The 23,310-nt window shown below is 55.1% G+C and overlaps 1 protein-coding gene across 4 annotated transcripts; it reads right to left on the reverse strand.

Annotated features, from left to right (window-relative positions):
• Positions 1-1,144: 1,144 nt before the first annotated feature.
• Positions 1,145-16,381, reverse strand: LCN2 (lipocalin 2). 4 transcript variants are annotated; one of them, XM_034929146.3, is made up of 8 exons: positions 16,131-16,381; positions 4,912-5,092; positions 4,220-4,356; positions 2,881-2,960; positions 2,573-2,692; positions 2,314-2,415; positions 1,472-1,498; positions 1,145-1,287 (listed from the first exon to the last, which is right to left on the reverse strand). In XM_034929146.3, exons 2-7 carry the CDS (start codon positions 5,047-5,049, stop codon positions 1,479-1,481), a joined length of 597 nt encoding a protein of 198 aa, XP_034785037.1. In that variant the 5' UTR covers positions 5,050-5,092; positions 16,131-16,381; the 3' UTR covers positions 1,145-1,287; positions 1,472-1,478. The 4 variants fall into 4 exon arrangements, with proteins under 4 accessions (XP_034785037.1, XP_034785035.2, XP_054973183.1 ...); XM_034929144.2 differs by lacking the exon at positions 16,131-16,381 and adding an exon at positions 15,133-15,282; XM_055117208.2 differs by lacking the exon at positions 16,131-16,381 and adding an exon at positions 12,981-14,068.
• Positions 16,382-23,310: the final 6,929 nt, after the last annotated feature.

Here is a 23,310-nt window from a genome sequence, read left to right on the forward strand (position 1 = left end):
GAAGCTGCCTTGCTTGGGCCAAGCTAGGAAACTGGATCTGCTGCCCCACTTGGAGCCCAAGGGCCAGGCGTGCTGGGTGCACTTTCCATCCCCTTGGCCAGCTAGCAGTCCCTGGGTGACTTTCTCAGCCTAGAGCCTCTCTGGGCTTGTGAACAGTCCTATCCCTTTCTCAAAGCCGGGGCTGCACCAAGCTGGCCTCTTCCGGGAGTCTGGACCAGACTTCCGAGGCTTTGGCAGCATTTGGTGGGCCTGGGTCTCAGGCCTGTCCTGCTCCTTGGGGTCCGAGGCTGGGGCTGGTTCACAGTGCCAGCATCTCTCCTTAGCCCAGCCGAGGGTGAACGGGGTGGTGTGTCTGTCCATGGGGTTTCCTCAGAACCCCACCCACTCTGGCCTCTGACCTTGCACGGGGAGAAGGGGCTGGGGAGGGAGTGCCTGTGCATGATGCGGACCTGGAGAGGTTGCCTCTGCGGCCAGTGGGGGACCAGGGGCTTGTCAGGCCTGACACAGGCAGCCAAGTGATAAGTGCAGGCCTGGAGCCCTCTGAGTCCTGGGGAATTGGATTCTTGGCGGCACAGCCCCTCCTCACTCCCCCCTGGCCCTGCCCCTGGCTTCAGAATGCACCCCCAAGGTGGCCTGGATGTCATCAGGCGGGGAGGTGTGGGGTAAGGGGCAGCACGCTCTGAAACGGGGTTAGCATGGACATGGCCCCTCACCCACGGGGCCCACAGTGGGCTGGCAGAGGGGCAGGGGACCATCCCCGCCGAGCCGACCCTCTGCCTGGAACAGCCTCCAGCTGTGCATGCCCCTGTCGCACTCTGATGGGGTGTGGCCCACCGTGTCTGTGATGGACTGGGCACCCTCCTAGGCAGGGGAATGTGAGAACTGCCGCTGCTCTAGGGCTGGGCGCCATGTCACAGCAGGAGGGAGGACGGTGTTACACCACGTGGGAAGGACTCAGGGCGGTCAGCCACAAAGCTGCTGGTGATGACCGGGGGCTTGTGTCTTCACTCTGCAGCCCTAACACCCAGGCTGGGTTCGCTAGGCTCCATCCTGGGGGTGCAGACCCTGAGAGTGATGCCAGTGGAAGCCTCCCGCCCCTCCCCTTCCTCGAAGGCCCAGGGGTCAAACAGTGTAGACTCAGAGGCCTGAGGGCACATGTTTATTTAGCAGACAAGGTGGGGCTCTATCAGCGGGGTGGCCTGGGGAGCAGCTGCGTGGGTGGCACTGTGGGGGGGGTCTCCCAGCTCCCTCAATGGTGTTTGGGCTGGTGCGGCAGCTGGCGGCACCCTGGACAGAGGTGGATATGAGGGTGATGGGTGGGGAAATGGGAGGCACCCGAGATGGGGACAGCAGAATAAAGACAGCAGCAGTGCTGGGGGGCAGGGGGAAGAGCAAAGGCAGGCCCAAGACCCCCAGCCCACTGCACCCTGGCCTCCCACAAGCCCCCTCGCAGCCGCCCAGCCACACTCACTGTGCACTCAGCCGTCGATACACTGGTCTGTTAGGGAGAAAGTCCGTCAGAACAGGCAGCTGTGTGTGTGTGTGCGTGTATGAGTGTGTGTGTGTGATCCCTGACTGCCAGGTCCTCTGCACTGCCCCTGGGCAGCCCCTGCCCCACCTGGCCCAGCTGCAGAAGATATGGGGGTTCCTTTCAGAGATGGGGCAACAGAGGCACGGATGGCAGGGCAGGGGATGTGGGAGAAAGGCCTGGGGAGGGGCTGCCCTGAGTGAGGCCCAGCTCCCAGGCTCCTCGGGCACCCAGGTCTCCTGCCTGTTTACCAGTCCAGGCAGTCTCTCAGCCTGGGGGAGGCCAGTGGCTCTCTGAATGGCCTGGCTGGAGCCTCCTGCCCAAGCCAGGCTCCCTGGAGTCAAGGACAGCTCCCAAGTCAGTGGTGAGCAAGTCCCCAGGGGAGAGAGGACAGCCAGGACAGCAAAACCCAGGGTGACGAGGCCTGGGAGGGTCGGGGGAGATGGCCCAGAACAAGGGGGCCTGGGAGGGTGGCCAGAGGTGTCAGGCCAGTGAGACTGAGAAATGGATACTCAGGCCTGGGCCTGAAATCCTTGTCTGGGCAGACCCCGGCTAAACTGCCAGGAAACAGCACTTGCGGCCTGGGTCCCTGGGAGTCCCATAGACCCTGGGGTGGGGCACAGTCTTCCTGGGCCCAGAGTGGCTTCCAAGGAGCTCCTGGACCATCCACTGCTCCAGTGACTGAAGCTGAGGACGGAGTCCCTCCTCTCCCTGATTCCTGGTAGGGAAGCATCCTGCCTGAACAGTCCCCATGTCCCCGTCCCCTCATCCAGACTGGCCATTACCGATTGGGACAGGGAAGACGATGTGGTTTTCAGGGAGGCCCAGAGATTTGGAGAAGCGGATGAAGTTCTCCTTTAGTTCCGAAGTCAGCTCCTTGGTTCTCCCTGTGACCAAGATGGCTAGTGAGTGGCCGGCAGATACCACATAAATATCATTGAATGAGTAGATGAGGCCTCAGATCCCTTCCTCATGGGGCACCGGCCTCCCCTCCCGCCAAGTGTGATCAGGAGCCAGTCCCTGAGGGGATGGGAGAGGACCCACCGTAGAGGGTGATCTTGAAGTACTCCCTGTTTTGAGAAACTTTCTTGAAGAACACCATAGCATGCTGGTTGTAGTTGGTGCTCACCACTCGGACGAGGTAACTCGTTAATCCAGGGTAACCTGCAGGCATGGACGGTGAGGGGTCAGCCCTGCCCTGGATGGGAGGAGGGAGCTGTCCCCTCCCTCTCCAGCCCATCAACATGGGCTTCTCCCCATACAACACATCTGTGTGGAGGGGCAGGAAGGTCTGTGCCCCTACCCAGCTCCCCGGAGCCCCAACTCAGTGCCCCACCTCACTCAGGACTCACTCTTAATGTTGCCCAGCGTGAACTCGCCGGGCTGGCGACCTGGAACAAAAGTCCTGATCCAGTAGTCACACTTCTTTTTCCTTGGGAGGGAGAGATGGGTGGGTGAGAGGGGAGACAACCCAGGCTTGGGCTTCCTGTGCTGGACAAGGTGGGGCCAGGGCAGCAGCAGGGTTCTGTTGCTCTCAGTCCGGCCCAACCCGTGACAGCTCATCCCCCACTACCTGGAGGGGCCCTACCCCACCCAGCCGAGATGGGCCTGGGCCTTCTCCCTGAGCTGACACCAGGCTGTCCCTCCTGGCCTGCCTGGGGCCCCTGGACCCCACTCAGACCCTCCAGCACCCGATGTCCTTCTTTCCTTTGGCTGCCTCCCTGGGTGGCTTTCACCCCCCGCCCCAACACACAGAAACCCTGCATTTCTCCCCTGCACTCAGCTTGCTGCTTCCCTTCCTATACCCTCTCCCGGGGATCCACCTCGGTACTTCCAGTCTGCTCCATGCCAGCCGTTCCCCTAGCTCTCGGGTCAAACCTGACCCCATCCTTGAGTCCTCCCACTTCCCATCCCCTGGCACCCCAGGGCTGAGCTCCCCAACCTGTCTGTATTCTGCTCCTTGCTCCACAAATGCCCCAATCCCAATCCACTCAGCTGCCAGAGTCAGAAACCCACCGGGGGCGGCTGATCCCTGGCTCCCTGCCTCTTCACCCTGCACCTGTTCTCTCACACCTGTGATGGCCCCGCTTCACTTTCGCTGGTCTCCGGACCCCCTAGGCTGCACCCCACCAAGTCTCCCCACCCTACGGCCCAAGAGCCCTGCTCTAAGCCACTCCGCAGCAGATCCGCTGGGGCGGGGCCTGAGGACTGTGCTAGGTGCTAGCGTGGCCACCTGCCCCTCCAGGCTGCTCAGCAGCTCTGCTCAGGGTGACCCTGCGATGGCTTGCTCCTTCCTGAAGGGGGGGCTCTCTCTGACTCCAGCCCCTGCCGGGAACACCCCACATTTCCTTTTGAAGCAGGTTGGCTCTTTTAAGGCCACCTCCCTGGAAGCCTTCCATGAAGGCACTGGGTGGGGTTCCAGGCTGGATCCAGTGTCCCCTCCTCCCGCTCCCAGGCACCCCTCCTCTCTCCGTCTTGTTTTCTAACGACTGTGCATGTCCATCCCCACCACTGTCTGTGTGTCTGCATGGAAATGTGCTATAAACGTTGCTCTAAGGAACAGAGGAAGGATGAACACAGATGAATTCCGGGCAGAACAGTGAGGTGAACGACAGGATCCCTCAGCTTTGGCCATCCCTTGCCTGTGACGTCAGTCTGACTCTCACACCCCCAGGAGATGTCGGCCCTCACCTAAACAGGACGGAGGTGACATTGTAGCTCTTGTCTTCTTTCAGCTCATAGATGGTGGCATACATCTTTTGCGGGTCTTTGTCTTCTCTGAGAATTGCATTCCCTGCCAGGCCTACCACATACCACTTTCCCTGGAACTGCAAGGGACTGATAAGAGGCACAACCCAGGAATGGCCTTAGGAGCCACCCCTCCAGCTCTGTCCCTGTGGCACCTCTGGGCCGCCCAGCTTGGAACCATGAGCCCCTCTAGCTGGGCAGCAGGGCCCAGGCTGGGCCTGCACTGGTGAAGGGGCAGGAGCAGGAGGCCATCAGTCTAGAAGGGAGTCCTGGGGGAAGAGGCGGTTCTGAGTCTGGCAGGGAGGAGGAGGCATGTGGCTGGTGGGCCTTCCTGAGCCTCAGTTTCCTCATCTGTGCAGGGGGACTAAAAGTGTTCCCACCTTCCTTGGACAATGGGGGTTATGGGAGAGGGGATGTGGACCTGGGGGAGTCTGTTCAGGCTGAGATGGGGTGGGGATGGGGGAAAGGGGCATGGTTTCCACCAGGGGACCCTGGTGGCACAGAGTGAGCTGAAACCTGGACCCTGGACTCCTAGAGTCCTGCCCAACGCTATTCCTGAGTCTCTTCACCTCTCCTCCCCTCTGCTCCCACTCTTCCCCAGGCCCTGCCTGCAGGTGCCCCTCTTGGCCCCTTACCTGGTTGTCCTGGAAGTTCTGCTGCAGAGGGACCTTGCTCAGAGGTGGGGCTGGGATCAGGTCTGAGGTGGAGTCCTGGGCCTGGGCATGCAGAGCCCCCAACAGGGCTAGGCCCAGCCACAGGAGACCTAGGGGCATGATTTCAGGGCCGAGGAAGCAGGCGCTGTGGTGGCTGCTGGGCCTGGCAGGGGTGGAAGAGGAGGTGGCAAGTGAGAGGCTCACCTGGGTGGCCCTATTTATGGGATCTAGGGTGGGTTGGTTCATTCTTTGCCAAGGCCAGGAATGTGAGGCAATTGCCAGCAACTCCTGCGGAAACACTTGGCAAGATTTCTGCACCTGGTCAGGATTGGGCAAGACAGAGGGACGGGGAGAGTGAGGGACATTCCCGGAGTGCTGCACCTCTGGCAGGGACAACGACTCCCTCTGTGCCTTCCTTGTGCTGTTTCTTTCTTCTGATTGCCCTGTATGTGGGCCGGTGGCCTGTGAGCCGGAAGAGCTGTCATCTCTGACCCCCCTGCTCAGCTGGATCCCAGGGTGGGGTATGTGCCCTGTGGTCCCCTCCCCACACCCACAGAAAGGAAAGAATGAATGCCTCCTTCCAACAGATCATGTGCTGTTTCCTGGTTCTTTTAAGGGCCAGGGAAGGGTGGGGTGGCTGACAGTGGACAAGGAAAAACAAGGCGTCTGCTCTGAACTCATGGAGCCCAGAATCATGGCCCTCCCAGGAGCCCCAGTCCAGGACCTGCATGTGCTCCAGGGGCCTTGAGACAGCTCCTTGCCCCTCTCCTTGCCCCATTTGCAGGAGGGGACCCCAGTGGACCCCTGAGGGACCCTTCCTCTCCTGTGAGTGCAGTGGGAAGAGACCCCACGCAGGGCACATGGGTTGAGTGCTGAGGCTACAGTCCCTGTCCTGGGTGAGTTGGGCTGATGTGTGGGGGCGTGAAGGCGCCACACTGCTGCTCTGGACACCTGTTGCTTTGGGTCACTGACAGTGCAAGGATCTGGCCTTATCCTTGAGGTCACTGAGACCATCCCCCTGACTCTAGTCACAGCCTTTTTCCATTGAACCCAGCAGCCCAGGCCGGGGGTTCTGGAACTGTCACCGAGATGGCTGGTCCCAGCCTTGTCCAGCAGGGAAGCAGTTATCTCAACGGGGGCCTGGCTGGCATCCTCGGGAGGCAGTGATGGATCGTAGGCCCCGTGCAGTGTCCGCAGAGATGGCTCACCCATGAGGGCTGAGGCCGTCCTGGATGCCTGACCTGAGGCTGGACTGAGGGTTCGCTGGTTTCAGAGCTTTCAATGGGACTAATGGGGACCTCACTGGCTCTGCCTACGTGCTGCTTGGGATCCCCAATCTGGGCTTGGGGGCAGCAGGGCCTCAGGGAAGGGGCTCTGGGAGTCCTGAGCTGGGGTTAGTCTAGAGAGGCCCCCACTGGATCCCTGCCCCCTCAGGCCCTGTCCTGCCTGCCCGATTGGATGATGAAAGGGCAGGAAGCAAAGATGAATAAAACTGCAGGGGAACGATGTTGCACCAAAGCCTTCCCTCTCTAGAGGTAGCCAGTGGCTACTCGCTCCCTCCGAACCCCCTCTTCCCCTCATGACCCTGTTCCCAGGAACTCCACCTCTGCTACTGTCTTTGACCTTAAAAAGTATCCTCTGCCAGGCCGGGTGCGGTGGCTCACACCTGTAATCCCAGCATTTGGGAGGCCGAGGCGGGTGGATCACGAGGTCAGGAGTTCGAGACCAGTCTGGCCAACACGGTGAAACCCCATCTCTACTAAAAATACAAAAATTAGCAGGGCATGGTGGCAGGCGCCTGTAATCCCAGCTACTCGGGAGGCTGAGGCAGAAGAACAGCTTGAACCTGGGAGGCGGAGGTTGCAGTGAGCCGAGATCACGCCTTTGCACTTTAGCCTGGAACAGAGCGAGATTCTGTCTAAAAAAAAAAAAAAAAAAAAGTATCCTTGGCTGGGCGCAGTGGCTCTCGCCTGTAACTCCAGCACTTTGGGAGACTGAGGCGGGTGGATAACCTGAGGTCAGGTGTTCAAGACCAGCCTGACCAACATGGTGAAACCCTGTCTCTAGTAAAAATACAAAGATTAGTTGGGCATGGTGGCACATGCCTGTAATCCCAACTACTCGGGAAGCTGAGGCAGAAGAATTGCTTGAACCTGGGAGGCGGAGGTTGCAATGAGCCAAGGTTGCGCCATTGCACTCCAGCCTGGGCGACAGAGGGAGACTCCATCTCGGGGAAAAAAAAAAATGTATCCTCAGGGACTAGCCTGGCCAATATGGCAAAACCCCGTCTCTACTAAAAATACAAAAATTAGCCAGGTGGGGTGATGCATGCCTATGATCCCAACTACTTAGGAGGCTGAGGCAGGAGAATGGCTTGAACCCAGGAGGCAGAGGCTGCAGTGAGCCAAGATCGCACCACTGCACTCCAGCCTGGGAGACAGAGTGAGACCCTGTCTGAAAAAAGAAAAAAAAAACCACGTATCCTCGGGGAGGCTGAGGTGGGAGGATCACTTGGGCCCAGGAAGCCGAGGCTGCAGTGAGCTATGATTGTGCCACTGCACTCCAGCCTGGATGATAGTGACCTAAATCTAAAAAGTACCCTCTAGTCTATGGTGACTGCTTCACGTAGCTGAGACCAGCGGGTGGAGCCCCAGAGAATTTGAAGTTGGGGGTGGGGCAGTGTCATGGATCTCTGAGGACCCAGGACTCCAGGGTATGAATGTGGTGGGTGAGCAGGGCACTGGGTCCACAGTGGGAAGACACCAGAGCCAGGTGCAGAAGGGGAGATGGTCCCGCTTGGGGGTCCCCCAGGCCGGCTTGATGCCTGGCTCCTCTGCATGCATGCAGATCTCTGCCTAGCTCCCACACAAATCAGGCGCTCCTCTGTAGAGAGAGCAGCTCTGCGCTTCTGTGAGGTCATGCATGGACAGCACCGGGCCCCAGGGTGTCCCTACACAAGGCTGAGTTTCTGATCAAACCCATGCAGGGCTCATTCCTCTCTCTGCACCAGCTCCAGGCCTGTCTCCTACCCACTGGCCTTGGCTCTCTTCAGAGTCTAGCAGGGCTGCAGGGAGGGGGTCAGCTCTACATACACCCACCACACAAGCTTCAGGACTCAGCACTAGGAAGGTTGGGTAAGGACTGTGGTGTAGACCTCCCATTCAGACTTGACCGACTCCAAGGGCTCCAGGGTCAACAGGACACTGGGGCCCCATTCCTCACACACCCCCTTCCCACTGGGCCCCATTCATTGGGCCCTAGCCAATGAGGGTACACAAGGGTTCACACTGCTCAGCGCTTGGGGGAGTCCCTGGACCCCGGGGCTCTTGGGACAATCTCCATGACACGTGTGGCACTGTGCATGGCATGACAGGCACCCACCTGCCTCCCCTCGGCCCCTCCTATGGTTTCCACTGTGGCCCCTGGACTGGGCCTGCTTTCTCTCAAGGAGCTGCAGGTCCCTCTAGTGAGCCCTCAACGAGCCACACAGAAGCACTGGGGCCAAGCCCCTCCTGAGAGGAGCTGGGCTGGGCTCCCAAGTCCTGCTGTGCAGGTCGGCTTAGCAACAGCAGGAGCTTAAAGACAGGTCCCTGCCTGGGTTTTCCGTGGCCAGAGACCAGAAGTACTCCGGCTGCTCCCGACCTCCCTTCGCAGTCTCTGGCAGGCAGCTGTCCCCACTCTCCATGCCCAAGAGTGGGTGCTCCCTGGAGACTGCAGCAGCCTGTCCTCCCATGGAGAGGCCCAGGTCTCATCCATGCATGAAGGCAGCAAGATGCTTCCTGGCGGTCCTTACATCTCAGGAATCCAGTCTGACTCCCCATTCTGGTTTCCGGATCTTGTGAGTAGTGTTCAGCGTGGCCATGAATGGTTAACCCTCTGACGTGTTTGAAGGCTGGGCAGGAGGTGACTGGCTAGGCTTCTAGGAGCCAGGTACCACACCTGGAAGGAGTCTACAGTCAAGATGCCCCCAGGAGGCCCAGTCACAGATGCAGGAAGTCTTGGTGCCTGCAGATCAGCCCTCCTTGGTCACGGCAGGTCCAGGCTGGGCACCCGACTCTCAAACACCCAGGAACGGGAGGGGCTATTTAGTGTGAGGAGCTTGCCCTGCCAGGGCCTTGGGCTGAGTCTCCTGTTTCCAGAAACAGTTTTCCAACCCCCATCCTCTCTCATGCCAAGGCTCGCCAAGGGGCCTTGAGGTCCTCCTGCCCCTTCTACCTGACAGGGACCCTGCCCGCCTGTGAAAATCCTCTCCCAACCCTCCCCCAAGTACACCCATTGGATTCCTCCCTCTGGTGAACCCCTGGGGTCCACCAGACAGGGGGAAGCGGGCCCTGCTCCTTGAGGTCTAGGCCCAGGGCCCTTGCTGGTTCCATCCCTTGGTGCCTGGCCCAGGCATGCTGCTTAGATGGGTGCTCTGCCTTTTACTCCAGAGCCTGGACTGCCATGCGGGCAAGAGGGCCCACAATGATCATAGGTGGCAGCGGAGTGGACGTCAAGGCTCTGAGCAGGGTCTAGGGTGGACACAGGCAGCGGCAGGCAGTGGTGGATGCCAGGCTCCCATGGAGCTGGGCCGCAGTCCCTCTGTCATAGGCCTCTGTCCCACATGGTCCTGGTGCTGCTCAAGACCAATGCTCCTCCCAGCTCTGCACCCCTCCTGCCCGGACTGCAGCCCCCAGCACCCCAGGAAAGGGGCATCTCCACTGCGGCCACCCCTGCGTTACCCCACATGCTCCCGTGCTCCCTGCTCTCCAGGTCCTTGGCTGGGCCTCCGCTGGCACCATCAGAGGTGGCTGGGTGAGAGGACCGGTCTGGCTCTCCTGAAAGCTGGTTCTCCCGAGAGCCCAAGACAGTCCAGGAGCGTGCCCAGCCCAGGGGGCAGGGTAATAGGTTCCGGAAGGGTCAAATGAGACCAAATGTCCCTGAAGACATCCCTGGCTCCAGAACCACAACACACAGCCTCCTGCCTGGAGCCCCTCTGGTGCCCTGCGGGGGCTGAGGATGGAGCAGGCTGCAGCCTCTACGCCCTCCACTTCATCCCAGTGGTGGATGGACATCGCAGACCCGGCCCCCACTCCTCCTTGGCAGCACGTGTTTATTTCAGCTGAGGGGGTGGGTTCCATGGCTGAGCCTCCCTCTTTGGGGGAGGGGGACATGAACAAGGCTGTGACAGGCAGCGAGGACCAGATCTCGCTCCAAAGGGAAAGCGTGTCCACCTTCAAAAGGAGGGGACAACTTGGACCAGTGCAGAGTTGGGTGAGGGGAAGGGAGGGCAGTGCCAGCGGCAGAGTAGCAGGAGATGCCGAGAACACCCAGAGACCTTGGCCTTCACCTGGCCACTATCTTTCTCAGCCCGATTCTCAGAGGGCCCAGGTCAGAGGTCTGAGGGGGAAGTGTGAGTTTCTGGGTACAAAGTTTGGTGGCCCAGACCTTGGGCCGGAGGGAGGACCACTCCCTGCCCCGTCCCGTGACTCTCAGAATCACCTGTCAGGAGGGGGAGCCCTCTGCGTTGCCATGACGGGCAGGCCCAAGGCTGCAGGGCACAGGTCTGGGTGCCTCTCCCTGGGCCCAGACTCCCTCAGGCCTTGGGTGGGCACTGGCCTCTCCCAGGTCACTGCAGTCCCAAGCGCCCCTCCCTGGGAGCTCAGCCTGGGTCTGCCCCAACTGAAGCGTCTCGTGGTTCTCCAGGTTCTGCCTACAATCCGAGGTCCCCCTGTCCTGGGCCACCTCCCCACACCACTGGGTCCCACCTCTTCCTGACACTCTTGGGTCCCCTGTCCTGAACTACCTCCTCCCACACTGCTGGGTTCCCTTGATTCAGGTCCCTTCCTTCCCATACCTCCGGGGCCCCTGGCTTGGCCACCTCTTCCCCACATCCGCAGGCCACACCCTTGGCTTTCTCTCAAGAGTTCGCTTTCTTAACAGTGAATTTCCTATTGTTAGCATCTTCTGCAATCTAGAGAAGTTGAGAATTTCCCAAATCATCAAATTACTACAGCAAATTACCACAAAGTTGTAGTGAGCTGTTATCACACCACTGCACTCCAGCCTCAGTGACAGAGCGAGACCCTATCTCAAACAAACAAACAAACAAACAACATCCAAAAGGAATGAGAACATTCTTGCCCTTCAGGAAAGGAAAAACATCTGGGCCACACCACCACCACCAACAACAAAAAATAGCTTATGTGTCATTTGCCTTTGAGTAATATACATACGTCATTCATTCACCTTAAAAATCAGGCATTAGGTACTGTAACAAATGTGCACCAAGAAAAGAACAGGCATTAGGATGTTAACCATTATGAAATTAAAAAAAATAATAAAGAATAAGATCCTTAATCATTTGCAAATACTTTTTTTTTTGTTTTGTTTTTGAGACGGAGTCTCGCTGTTAGCTAGGCTGCAATGGCGCGATCTTGCCTCACTGCAATCTCCGCTTCCTGGTTCAAGCGATTCTCCCACCTCAGCCTCCCGAGTAGCTGGGACTACAGGTGTGTGCCACCATGCTTGGCTAATTTTTGTATTTTTAGTAGAGATGCACTTTCACCATGTTGGCCAGGCTGGTCTCGAACTCCTGGCCTCAAGTGATCTGCCCACCTCAGCCTCCCAAACAAAGTGCTGAGATTACAGGTATGAGCCACCACGCCCAGCCTTTGAAATCTTTTTCTACATAAAGTTACATTTACATTATTCATTTACATGGATATATTTTGGGGGCCATTTTCCAGCCAGCATAGTCTCCTTGACCCCATAGACCCCTTCTCCCCACACCCCAGATTCCTCTTGTCCTGGGCCACCTGCACTACAGACCTCTTCACAAAGGGACTTGGACTCTTCTCAGGAGGGGACCCGGGTCGTGGGCAGCCCCGCCTGTGTAGATAGCTGCAGCTGGGCTGCTCAGAGAGCCCCCAGCCCAGGGCTGAAGAGCTTCAGGGCTCAGCTGTGTCCCAGGCAGGTGCTGGGGCTGGGGGGTGGGAGCCTGGCCCTTCTCCCTCCCACTGTCTCCTTCTCTTCTTTTTTTTTTTTTTTGAGACTGAGTCTAGCTGTGTCGCCCAGGCTGGAGTGCAATGGCGTGATCTCAGCTCACTGCAACTTCCGCCCAGATTCAAGCAATTCTCGTGCCTCAGCCTTCCTGAGTAGCTGGGATTACAGGTGCATTCCACCACGCCCGGCTAATTTTTGTGTTTTTGGAAGAGCTGGGCATTGTACCATGTTGGCCAGGCTGGTCTCCAACTCCTGACCTCAAGTGATCCTCCTTCCTCCACCTCCCAAAGTGCTGGGATTATAGGCATGAGCCACCGTGCCCAGCCTGTCTCCTCCTCTTCCTGCCTCCCCCTACCCTGCCTCATCCCCTTCCTGTGTAGCTCAGGGTACATACAGGCACCGAAGTGCACATCCAATGTGTCCCCCCCTACTAAATGTGCTGTGAGCATTACAAGCCACCCAGAGGGCCTTGCCTCCTATGCAAAGGCCTCAAAGGTCCTTCCTTCCTGACCTGAGTCTCTCTCCTTCTAACTAATCCTGCTCCTCACTAGGAGCAGGCACTAGGAGAGAGCCGCTTCTCTGCCTCCTGCCCAAAGAGGGCCATTTCAGAGAACCACAGTAGAGGAGGAGCTGACTGCCAGCCTTGGAGCTTGTGGACTGGGGTCCAACTATTGCCAAGAAAAGTCTAAAGGCGAGGGATGGGCTGGATCTGCTCTTGCTGGTCAGTGGAGAGGAGGCTGCCCAAGGTCTACCACTCCCCAAGGGTAGGCAGGGGTGTCTGGTCTTCCTGTGGCCCGAGCGAACCTTGGGGAAGATCCATTCAAAAGCAATCCTGGCTGAACAGGAGTCTGGAAACTTTGAAGACCTCCTTCTACCAGACAACAGGATCCAGTAAGAAACAGACTCTGAGGCCGGGCATGGTGGCTCATGCTTGTAATCCCAACACTTTGGTAGGCTGAGGCAGGCAGATCACCTGAGGTCAGAAGTTCCAAGACCAGCATGGCCAACATGGTGAAACCCCATCTCTACTAAAAATACAAAAATTGGCTGGGTGTCATGGTGCGCACCTGTAATCCTAGCTACTCAGGAGGCTGAGGCAAGAGAATCACTTGAACTCGGGAGGCGGAGGTTGCCGTGAGCCAAGATCGTGCCACTGCACTCCAGCCTGGGTGACACAGCAAGACCCTGTCTCAAAAATCATAAAATAAAATATGTTTAAAAAGAAGGAAAGAAAGAAAACAATCAGGAGAAGAAATCAAGAAGAGAGAAAGATCTTCCTATTTTATGGGACTATCGAAGCCAAAAGTTGACTCTTGGAAAAGACTAATCGAATAGAAATTTGGAAAAATTTCTCATGACAAAAAGATATAAGACACAAATAAACAACCATAGAAATAAAAAAGGAGGCCGGACACCATGGCTGACTCCTGTAATCCCAGCACTTTGGGAGGCCGAGGTGGGTGGATCACAAGGTCAGGAGATCGAGACCATCCTGGCTAACACGGTGAAACCCTGTCTCTACTAAAAATACAAAAAATCAGCTGGGCGTGGTCGCGGGCGCCTGTAGTCCCAGCTACTGGGGAGGCTGAGGCAGAAGAATGGCGTGAACCCGGGAGGCGGAACTTGCAGTAAGCTGAGATCGCGACACTGCACTCCAGCCTGGGCGACAGGGCCAGACTCCATCTCAAAAAAAATAAAATAATAAAAAGAAATAAAAAAAAAGAAAAAAAAAGAAATAAAAAGGGAGCAGAACTATAGAGTTCTAGAGCTATTAAAAAGATAACGAAAGAATGCAATAAATAAGGAAATGGGAAATTTCCCAGAAAACTATAACTTACAAAAGAGATTCAAGAAGAAAAAAAACATCTGACTTCTGGCAGCCCCAGCCCTGGGGCTACCCGATCTGACAAAGCCTTTTCCATTGTATGCGTCAGAGAGAGAAAAGATGGCAGCTGGACTTTTAACCCAAACTGTGGGGCCCTGGCTGAGGCCGGTGGCCTAAGTCTCTAAACAACTAGACAGGGTTTCTAAAGGATGGCCCCCCTGTTTGAGGGCCTTGGCGGAACTGCCCTGCTAGTACAAGAAGTAAATAAGCTGACTCTTGGGCAAAACCTGAACATAAAGGCCTCCCAGGCTGTGGTGACTGAGAGCCAGCCCCTCTTCCCCCGCTGGCTCTTAGGATCCGCGGTGGACTCACAGCCTGTTTACCATATTGTGAGTAAGATCATCTCCCCCTCTGGAGATTATGAACTGTTTCACAGAGTATTGGGAGTAATATCATCCTCTTCCTCCCTGAATATTAAGAACAGTATCACAGGGGTGTTTCTACTCCCTGCGATATCGCGTGTCATATCCTCCTCTCCCACGTTGCAATTAGAAACAATATGAGTGGGGGGCATGTCCACCTTCTGTCATATTGAAAGTCATATCATCTTCTTCCCTCCAGCATCGTGGGAACAATATCCCTGGGGGGTTTCCACTTTCTGCCATATATGTAGTCATATCACCCCCTCCGCCTTGGAATATTATTAAGGACCATCTCACACGGGGGTGTATACTTCCTGCGATATTGGGAGTAATACCAACCTCTCGGCCTCTGAATATTAGGAAGAATATCACAGGGTGGGTGTACACATCGTGCTCTATTATGGGGAGTCATATCTGTCTATTATGGGGAATAAGAGCATCCTCTCCCTTTCAGGATATCAAGGACAATTTCACATGCTGGGTGAACAGCCTGCGATGCTGGAATTATTATCACCCTCTCGGCCTCTTCCCCCCCTGGCCCTTAGGACCGCCATCGCAGGGTGGGGAGGCACCCACCGCGACGCAGGGACTGAGAGCCAGCCCCTCTTACTGCCTGGCTCTTAGGACTCCCATCGCGGGGGGGAGGCACCCCCCGGGAGGCAGGGATTGAGAGGCAGCCCCTCTTCCCCCCCTGGCTCTTAGGACCCCCATCGCAGGGGGGGGGAGGCAACCCCCGAGAGTTGGGGACTGGGAGCCAGCCCCTCTTCCCCCGCTGGCTCTATGGAACCCCATAGCCGGGGGTTGAGGCACCCCCCGCGAGGCGGGGACTGAGAGCCAGCCCCTCTTCCCCCCCTGGCTCTTTGGACCCCCATCGCGCGGGGGGAGGCACCCCCCATGAGGCGGGGACTGAGAGCCAGCCCCTCATCCCCCACTGGATCTTACGACCCCCATCGCAAGGGGGGAGGCACTCACGCCAGACGGGGACTGAGAGCCAGCCCCTCTTCACCCCCTGGCTCTTCGGACCCACATCGCCGGGGGCGGGGGTGGGGGAGGCACCTCCCGCGAGGCCGGGACTGAGAGCCAGCCCCTCTTCCCCCCCCAGCTCTTGGGACCTCCATCGCAGTGGGAGAGGAACCCTCTGCGAGGCGGGGACTGAGAGCCAGCCCCTCTTCCCCCCTTGGCTCTTAGGACCCCCATCGCAGTGGGGGGAGGCACCAGCCCCGAGGCGTGGAGTGAGAGCCAGCCCCTCTTCTGCCCCTGACTCTAAGGACCCCCATCGCAGGGGCCGGAGGCGCACCTCGCGAGGCAGGTACTGAGAGCCAGCCCCTCTTCCCCCCTTGGCTTTTAGGACCCCCATCGCATTGGTGGGAGGCAACCCCCGCGAGGCGTGGACTGAGAGCCAGCCCCTCTACCCCACCGGGCTCTTAGGACTCCCATCGCAGGGTGGGGAGGCACCCCCCGCTAGGCGGGAACTGACAGCCAGCCCCTCTTACCCCCCTGGCACTAAGGACCCCCATCGCAGGGGGGAAGGCACCCACGGCAAGGCGGGGACTGTGAGCCAGCCCCTCTTCTCCCCCTGGCTTTTAGGACGCCCATCGCAGGGGGGGAATCACCCCCCGCGAGGCGGGGACTGACAGCCAACCCTCTTCCCCCCTGAACCCTTAGGACCTCCATCGGAGGAGGGGGAGGCACCCCCAGCGAGGCAGGGATTGTGAGCCAGCCCCTCTTCTCACCCTGGCTCTTAGGACCCGCATCGCAGGGGGGGGAATCACCCCCCGCGAGTCGGGGACTGACAACCAGCCCCTCTTCCCCCCCTGGCTCTTAGGACCCCCATCGCCGGTGGGGGGAGGCACACCCAGCGAGGCGAGGACTGAGAACCAGCCCCTCTTCCCCCCCTGGCTCTAGGGACCCCCATCGCAGTCGGGGAGGCACCCCCCGCGAGGCGGGGACTGAGAGCCAGCCCCACTTACCCCGCTGGCACTTAGAACCCCCATGGCAGTTGGGGGAGGCACCCCTCGCGAAGCAGGGAATGAGAGCCAGCCCCTCTTCCCCCGACTCTTCGGACCCCCATCGGAGAGGGCGGAGGCACCCCCAGCGAGGCGGGGACTGAGAGTCAGCCCCTCTTCCCCCTCGGCTCTTAGGACCCTCATCTCAGGGGGGGAGGCATCCGCTGCGAGTCACAGACTGAGAGCCAGCCCTTCTTCCCCTCCTTGCTCTTAGCACGCCCATCGCAGTTGGGGGAGGCAACCCCCGCGAGGCGGTGCCTGAGAGCCAGCCCCTCTTCCCCCCCGGCTCTTAAGACCCCCATCGCAGGGGGGGCAGTCACCTCCCGCTAGGCGGGGACTGAGAGCCAGCCCCTCTTCTCCCCCTGGCTCTTGGGACCCCCATCGCAGGCGGGGGAGTCACCCCCCGAGAGGCGGGGACTGAGAGCAAGCCCCTCTTCCCCCCCGTCTCTTGGGACCCCCATCGCAGTGGGGGGAGGCATATTATCATTTTATGCAGGAGAGGCATATTATCAAGGAGGGACCATAGCAGCCCCTGGAAGATTCTTTCCAATGCCCCATGCCTGGTGGTCTCGCTCTCCTGAGGGGTGGGAATGGAGGTTTTTCTGCTGCTCCACTGGCTGTTATCCCTCTGCCCTCTGGGCTGTGCTTGTAGGATCTGGAAGGCTTCCCTGGCATCAGAGTTCCCTAGAGACAGGATGCTGACAGGTGCACTGAGCTTGGGCGGGGCCGTGTTGCACCAGGAGGCTCTGAGCTGTCCAGAGTGTCCACAGCAGCTGTGGCTGAAGTTGGAGGTGAACTGGCAGAAAGTGACTTTTGGCACCTGAAGGGTCAGCCTCAGCGGTTTGGGGAAGGTTTCTCAACGTCTTATACTCTCCATTTCAGCATCTATCACACAGGGGCTCCCAGGGAAGGGTGGCAGGGCCAGCAGTGGTAGCCTCTGGCCCCACCTGGACCTACAGCATCAGAAATCTGCATTTAAGCAAACAGCCCAGGGCATTGTGATGCACACTAAAGCTCGGGAACCACTTACCTAGAACTGCTTCTCTTATTGTCATCCCTTTCTCTACAGTTAATCCTTGGGTGCATATTTATTGATGTCCACCATGAGAGCGGCTCTGTGCTGGGCTGCAGGGAGACATAGGCAGGAGACAAAGTCCCTGTCCTCACAGCCCCACAGTGTTTGGGAGAGCAGGGAACACATGGGCTGTCCCTGTGTGGAAAGGGCTGTGAATGGGGAGCAGTGGTACCGGTGGTGCAGAGAAACAGGAGAGGCCCATTTCTGAGCCTCTACCACCCACCAGCATCCTGAGAGGGGTGTGTAGCCAGGCGCTCCTTCAACTTCCTACCAGCTCTGCATAAGGGGCCCTGTGGTCCCGTCCCACAGCTCACCATTTTGATGCAGGGACCATGCAGCAGTCTCTGGATGAGGGAAGGTCTGAGCAGAGCTTTGGAGCGTGATGAGAAGTGACCCAGAAGATCCAGGGCAGGGTAGAGGGAAGGGCTGTAAGAGGTAGGGCTGGGACCACTGGTGCTTTGTTGAGTCACTGCCCAGTCACGAGAAGCAGCCACCTCGTCATGTTGTGTGAAGACGAAATGAACTCTGATTGTGTTCAGCCACTGTCAGTTAGGCATGATTTAGTGGAAAAGTGAGCTCAGCCTGGTGGATTACAATACATATGGAACATTTATGAGGATCGATGTGTCCAAGACCACACCTCAGAGCCGTAAGAACCCAAACATGTCTGGTTGGACAGCTGCCTGGGTAATGGGCAGGGAGCTGGAAAGAAGGCATACCTGGGAGGTGGGCCCTCGGCTTAGCGTTGCACATGCTGAGCTGGTTAGGTTAAAGTCCTGTCCACAGAGAAGCAGCGAGCAGTGGTCTGGGTCTGGGATGCAGAAGACAGGTCTGGGAAGAACACCCAGGGGTGGGACTTGCTGGTATGTGGATGGTGAGGTTGTCCAGGAGAAGAGGGTTTAGATACAAGCCCCCATGCACACCAGCACTTCATGGAAGGGCAGAGGAGAGCACCCACAAAAACAGCTCAGTGAGAGGAGCTGGAGAACTCATCAGAACACAGGCAAAAGAGCTCTTCCAGAAGCCTGTAGTCAACAGTACCAAATGCTGCCTGGGCAGGATGAGTGAGGAGCTTAAAAAGGGCCCTTGGTCTACATGAAGGGATATCCTAGTGGGAGTAGTCATTATTTAATTTTTACTTTTTTTTTTTTTTTTGCTGTGGGCATAGCCAGAGATGAGGCCTTTATGGTGTGCAAGTGGCTGCGGCCTGTTGGCATGCTACAGTATCATGACGTCTCTGAGGAGACAGCCTTGAATAATTAAACATGGATAGCAGAGCTATGAAGACTATGAGCAAGGAGATAAAGGCCTGGGCTCAAGCTGAAATCCTCTACTTACCAGCTAGGTCACCTGGGGAAATTGCTTAAGCATTTTATGCCTCAGTTTTCTCATCTGTAAAATGGGATGATAATAGGACTGATTGCACAGGTTACTGAAAGATTAACTGAGCTAATATGCATCTAGTGTGCAGAGCAGTGTCTGCATGCAGTAAGTGGGCAAAGATGTTGGCGATCACCCTTTTATCTGGTAGAATTTCACTGAGTTTGGGAGATGACATTGCTCAATAAGACTCTATTGTTCCACAGTCTCCTTGTTAAGAATCACCAGGGGCACTTGCTAGAGACATGGATTTCTGGGTTCTAGCCCAGATGTTCTGCCTGGATTCACATGGAGATGATCCTGGGACTCTGGCTCCAGCAAGTCCCCAGGGGTTCTCATGCTTGGAGAAGGAGAGCAATTCTGCTGGAATGGAATAGGGCACATGTTATAAAAAAGACCTGTGCACAGGGCCCTAGAGGCCAGATGGAGGTTGGGAGGCCTCATCAGAGGAAAGGCGGTATTGATGTGATTTAGTGAAAGGGAAAGTCTGTGCAGGAGTGATGTCAGCAGGACAGTGGCCTAGGATGCTGTAGACCCTTGCTCCTCTGTGGAAGCACCAGGCGAGGGGCAATGCATGGCTCCAGGTCGCCTTGTGGGAACTCCAGGAACTGGTTAAGGATCTGCAGCAATCACGCCAACTCCCAATGAGGACAAAACCACACTCAAAGCAGCAGGAAATGTTGTGGCATTTGGCTCACCTCTGCCCCACCTCCTTCCCAGCACAGTCAGGAGGAGGCCACCCTACTCCTGGTACCTCCCTTGGGACACAAGGGAAAGACCGAAACATGTTTACAGGGTTCTGGCTTGTCTGCGGGCTGCCTGTGGAACTGGTTTCTGCCCCACGCATCTTGGAGTGTTGATGGGAAGGGCAGCCTGCTTGGGATATCAGGATGGAGACCCTGGGGGCAGTACTGACTGCTGCCATATGTCAGAGCTGCAGGGGGTACCAGGACAAGGATCAGGGGAAGAAATAAAGCAGAAAGTTGAAGGCTTTCAACAGATGCAAAAATGAGGGAGAAATTCAAACATTCCCAGATATACAGCATATAAAAATGTATGCCCACCATTGAGCACCTAAATATATAAAGTGAATGTTAGCAACCCTGAAGGGAAAAATTGACAGGAGTACAACAGCAGTAGGGAACTTCAGTACCCCACTCTCAATAATGGACTGATCGTCCAGACAGAAAATCAAGAGGAAACACTGGGCTTGAACTATACTTTCCACTAAATGGACCTAACAGTCATATACAGAACATAGCATCCAACAGCAGCAGATGGGGCATTCTTCTCAAGGGCTCACAGGGAATGTTTTCCAGGACAGATCATATGTTAGGCCATAAAACTAGTCTTAACAAATTCAAGAAGATTGATATCACATCAAGGATCTTTTCCAGCCACAATGTTATGAAACTAGAAATCAATCAAAGGAGGAAACTGAAAAATTCACAAAAGTGGAAATGAAGCAAGAAGCTCCTGAATAATCAGTGGGTCAAAGAAATCAAAAGGGAATTCAAAAAATATCTGGAAACAAATAAAAATGGAAATATCACACATCAAAGTTTATGGGATGCAGTGAAACCATTTCTAAGAGGAAAGTTTATATTGATAAATGTCTACATTAAGAATAAAGAAAGGTCAGAAATAAACAACTTGACTTTACCTCCAAAGGAACTAGAAAAAGAACAAACTAGGTCCAAGGTTAGCAGAAGAAAGACAAAAACAAAGATCAGAGCAGAAATAAATGGAATAAAGACTAGAAAATAATACAAAAGATTAAAGAAACTGAGAGTTGGGTTTTTGAAAAGATAAACAAAATTGAAACACCTTTAGCTAGACTAACTATGTTAGAAGTCTCAAATAAATAAAATCAGAAATGAAAGAGGGGACATTACAACTGATACCATATAAATGCAAAGTATGATAAGTGAACATTATAAACAATGATATGCCAATGAATTGAATAATATAGAAGAAATGGATAAATTTCTAGAAACATACAACCTACCAAGACTGAATTACGAAGAAATACAAAATTTGAACAGACCAATAAGAAGATTAAATCAGTAATCAAAAGGAGATTGGAGTAGTAATCAAAAATCTCCCAAGAAAGAAAAGCCTAGGACCTAATGGTTTTACTGGTGAATTCTACCAAATATTTAAAGAAAATATAATACTAATCCTTCTCAAACTTTTCCAAGACACTGAAGAGGAAGGACCACTTTAAAACTCATTCTATGAGGCCAGAATTACCCTGATACCCATGCCAGACAAAGACACTACAACAAAAGAAAACTGCAGACCGATGTCCCTAATGAATATTGATGCGAAAATCCTCAACAAAATACTAGCAAACAATTCAACAGCACATTAAAATGATCATAGACCATGACCAGGTAGGATTTGTTCCTGGAATGCAAGGATAGTTTCTATGGCACTCCTTTTGGAAAACGGTATGGTAGTTCCTCAACAATTAAAAATAAAATTAGCATGTGATCCAGCAGTTTCACTCCTGGATGAGAATTCCATGAGAGAATTGAAAGCAGGGCGTTGAGAAGAGATATTTGTACACCTAAGTTCGCAGCAGCATTTTTTTTTTTTTTTTTTACAATAAATAGCCAAAAGGCTATTTCCACCAGTTAGGTGGTGGAAATGGGGAGTTAGTGTGTAATGGGGACAGAGTTTCAGTTTTACAACATAAAAAGAATTCTGGAGATGGAAGGTAGTTATGGTTGCACAACAATGTGAATGTACTGAGGCCAATGAACTCTATATTGAGAATGGGTAAGATGATGAATTTAGTGTTATGTATATTTTACCACAATTTTAAAAAGTTACCCAAGTGCCCACTGATAAATGAATGAACAGAAGGTGGCATATACATTTTACGAAATATTATTCAGCTTTAGAAAGGAAGGAAATTCTGAGATGCTACAACGTAGGTGAACCTTAAAGGTATTCTGTTAAGTGAAATACGCCAGTCACAAAAGGACGAATAGCTTTTTGTGATTCCACTTACATAAGATCTCTTCAGTAGTCAAATTCACAGAAACAGAGCTCAGGATGGTGGTTGCTAGGGGCTGGGGAAAAGGGAAATGGGGAGTTAGTGTGTAAAGGGGACAGAGTTTCAGTTTTACAAGATAAAAAGAGTTCTGGAGATGGAAAGTAGTTATGGTTGTGCCACAACGTGAGTGTGCTTATGCCACTGACCTCTATATTGAGAATAAATAAAATGGTAAATTTCATGTTATGTGTATTTTACCACAATTTTTAAAAAGTGAAGAGCCTTGAAAATGGTGAGAATTTATTCAAAAGGCAATGGAGGGGTCTCCAGACATAAGGGAGAGTGTGACATGGCAGTAGGGGATTTGAAATGGCAATTCTGCGTGTGTAGAAAACATTACTTGGAGGAAGAAACCCGTGGGAGCAGGGAGCCCAGTCAGGAGTTAGCCTAGAGGTCAGTGGTTCTCAAACATTCAGATGCACCAGGATGGCTGGGGAGCTTGTTAGACGCAGGTATAGGTGCCCCAGGGACTTGCATTCAGTGGTTGTAGGGAGGACCTGGGAATGCACGATTCTGACAAGCTCCCAGGCGATGCTGATGCTGCTGGTCTAGGCACCCCAGTTTGGGAACTATTGGTCTGGGGAAAGGAAGTGGGTTATCAAGAGGTGCTGGAAGCAAATAGGGCAGCCAGCCCAGGGGCAGAAGGGTCATGCCCCTGACTATTCCCGGGGACCTGGACATCTGGCCTGGTCTGTTTATACTAGTGAGCTTCAAGGTTGACAAAAAGCCATATGAGGTGGATTTACTTACTGCCCACTCACCAGAGCGACATCAATCCATAAACAACCCCAAACGATCCATTTCCCGGACACCCCAGGTTCAGCAGAACTTCCACCACCTGGCCTCTCTGAGAGGCTTCCTTATGCTTTATTAACCTCTTTTGTGGGCCTGGTGGGAGCAACTCTGACCTCAGGGATTGCTTTCTCGTCTATCATGTGACCTGGCATGATAGCAGTCTGCACCCTATGTGCTTCATGCCTTTGATGCTTTTGAGAGCTGAATGTAAGCGGCTGCCTTTAAAAACCCAGAGTTAATAATTCTCCAAGGCAGAAGCCAGGATTTGCATCCTGGGGAGGCCTGATTTCAGATTGGATGATTCCACAAAGCGTGCCGGGAAGCCTGTGCGACATCTGGTCCCTGGCAGGGTTTCCGGGAGATGTAGGCGACTGCTGCTTCCTCCTTTCCCATCCTGGAGAAATGTTACGATTCCAATGACCTCTGCAGCTGCTGAGAAGATAGCAGACCGTGCTCTGGGGTCTTCCAACCTCGGAGCACACACTGGACAGGATATTGGAATGCCGGGGTTGTTAGGGCCAGTCCCACCCCACCTGGGACCTGGTAACTTGGTCACACCAGTCTCCTCTGAGCATCTATAACGTGGGGTGGGGGTGGGGATAGGCTTTTTGCCTTATGAATGTCTGTGTAGCACTCATTTCCTGGGACCCTCACCACTGGGGAGCTTATGCAGATAAAATCCACCCTCAAACAAGAACATCTCACCAGCAGCTGGTGGTGGACAGGCAGGCATCCAGAGACGGGAGCAGATGTTTCTCAGCTCTGGCCAGTGAGTGCCCCTTGATCCCTGTGGCCCAGCCTGGAGCTTCCAGGGACCCAAGAGACCTTCC

This window comes from Pan paniscus, chromosome 11, assembly GCF_029289425.2.
Source record: "Pan paniscus chromosome 11, NHGRI_mPanPan1-v2.0_pri, whole genome shotgun sequence".
In the NCBI taxonomy this organism is placed as follows: domain Eukaryota; kingdom Metazoa; phylum Chordata; class Mammalia; order Primates; family Hominidae; genus Pan; species Pan paniscus.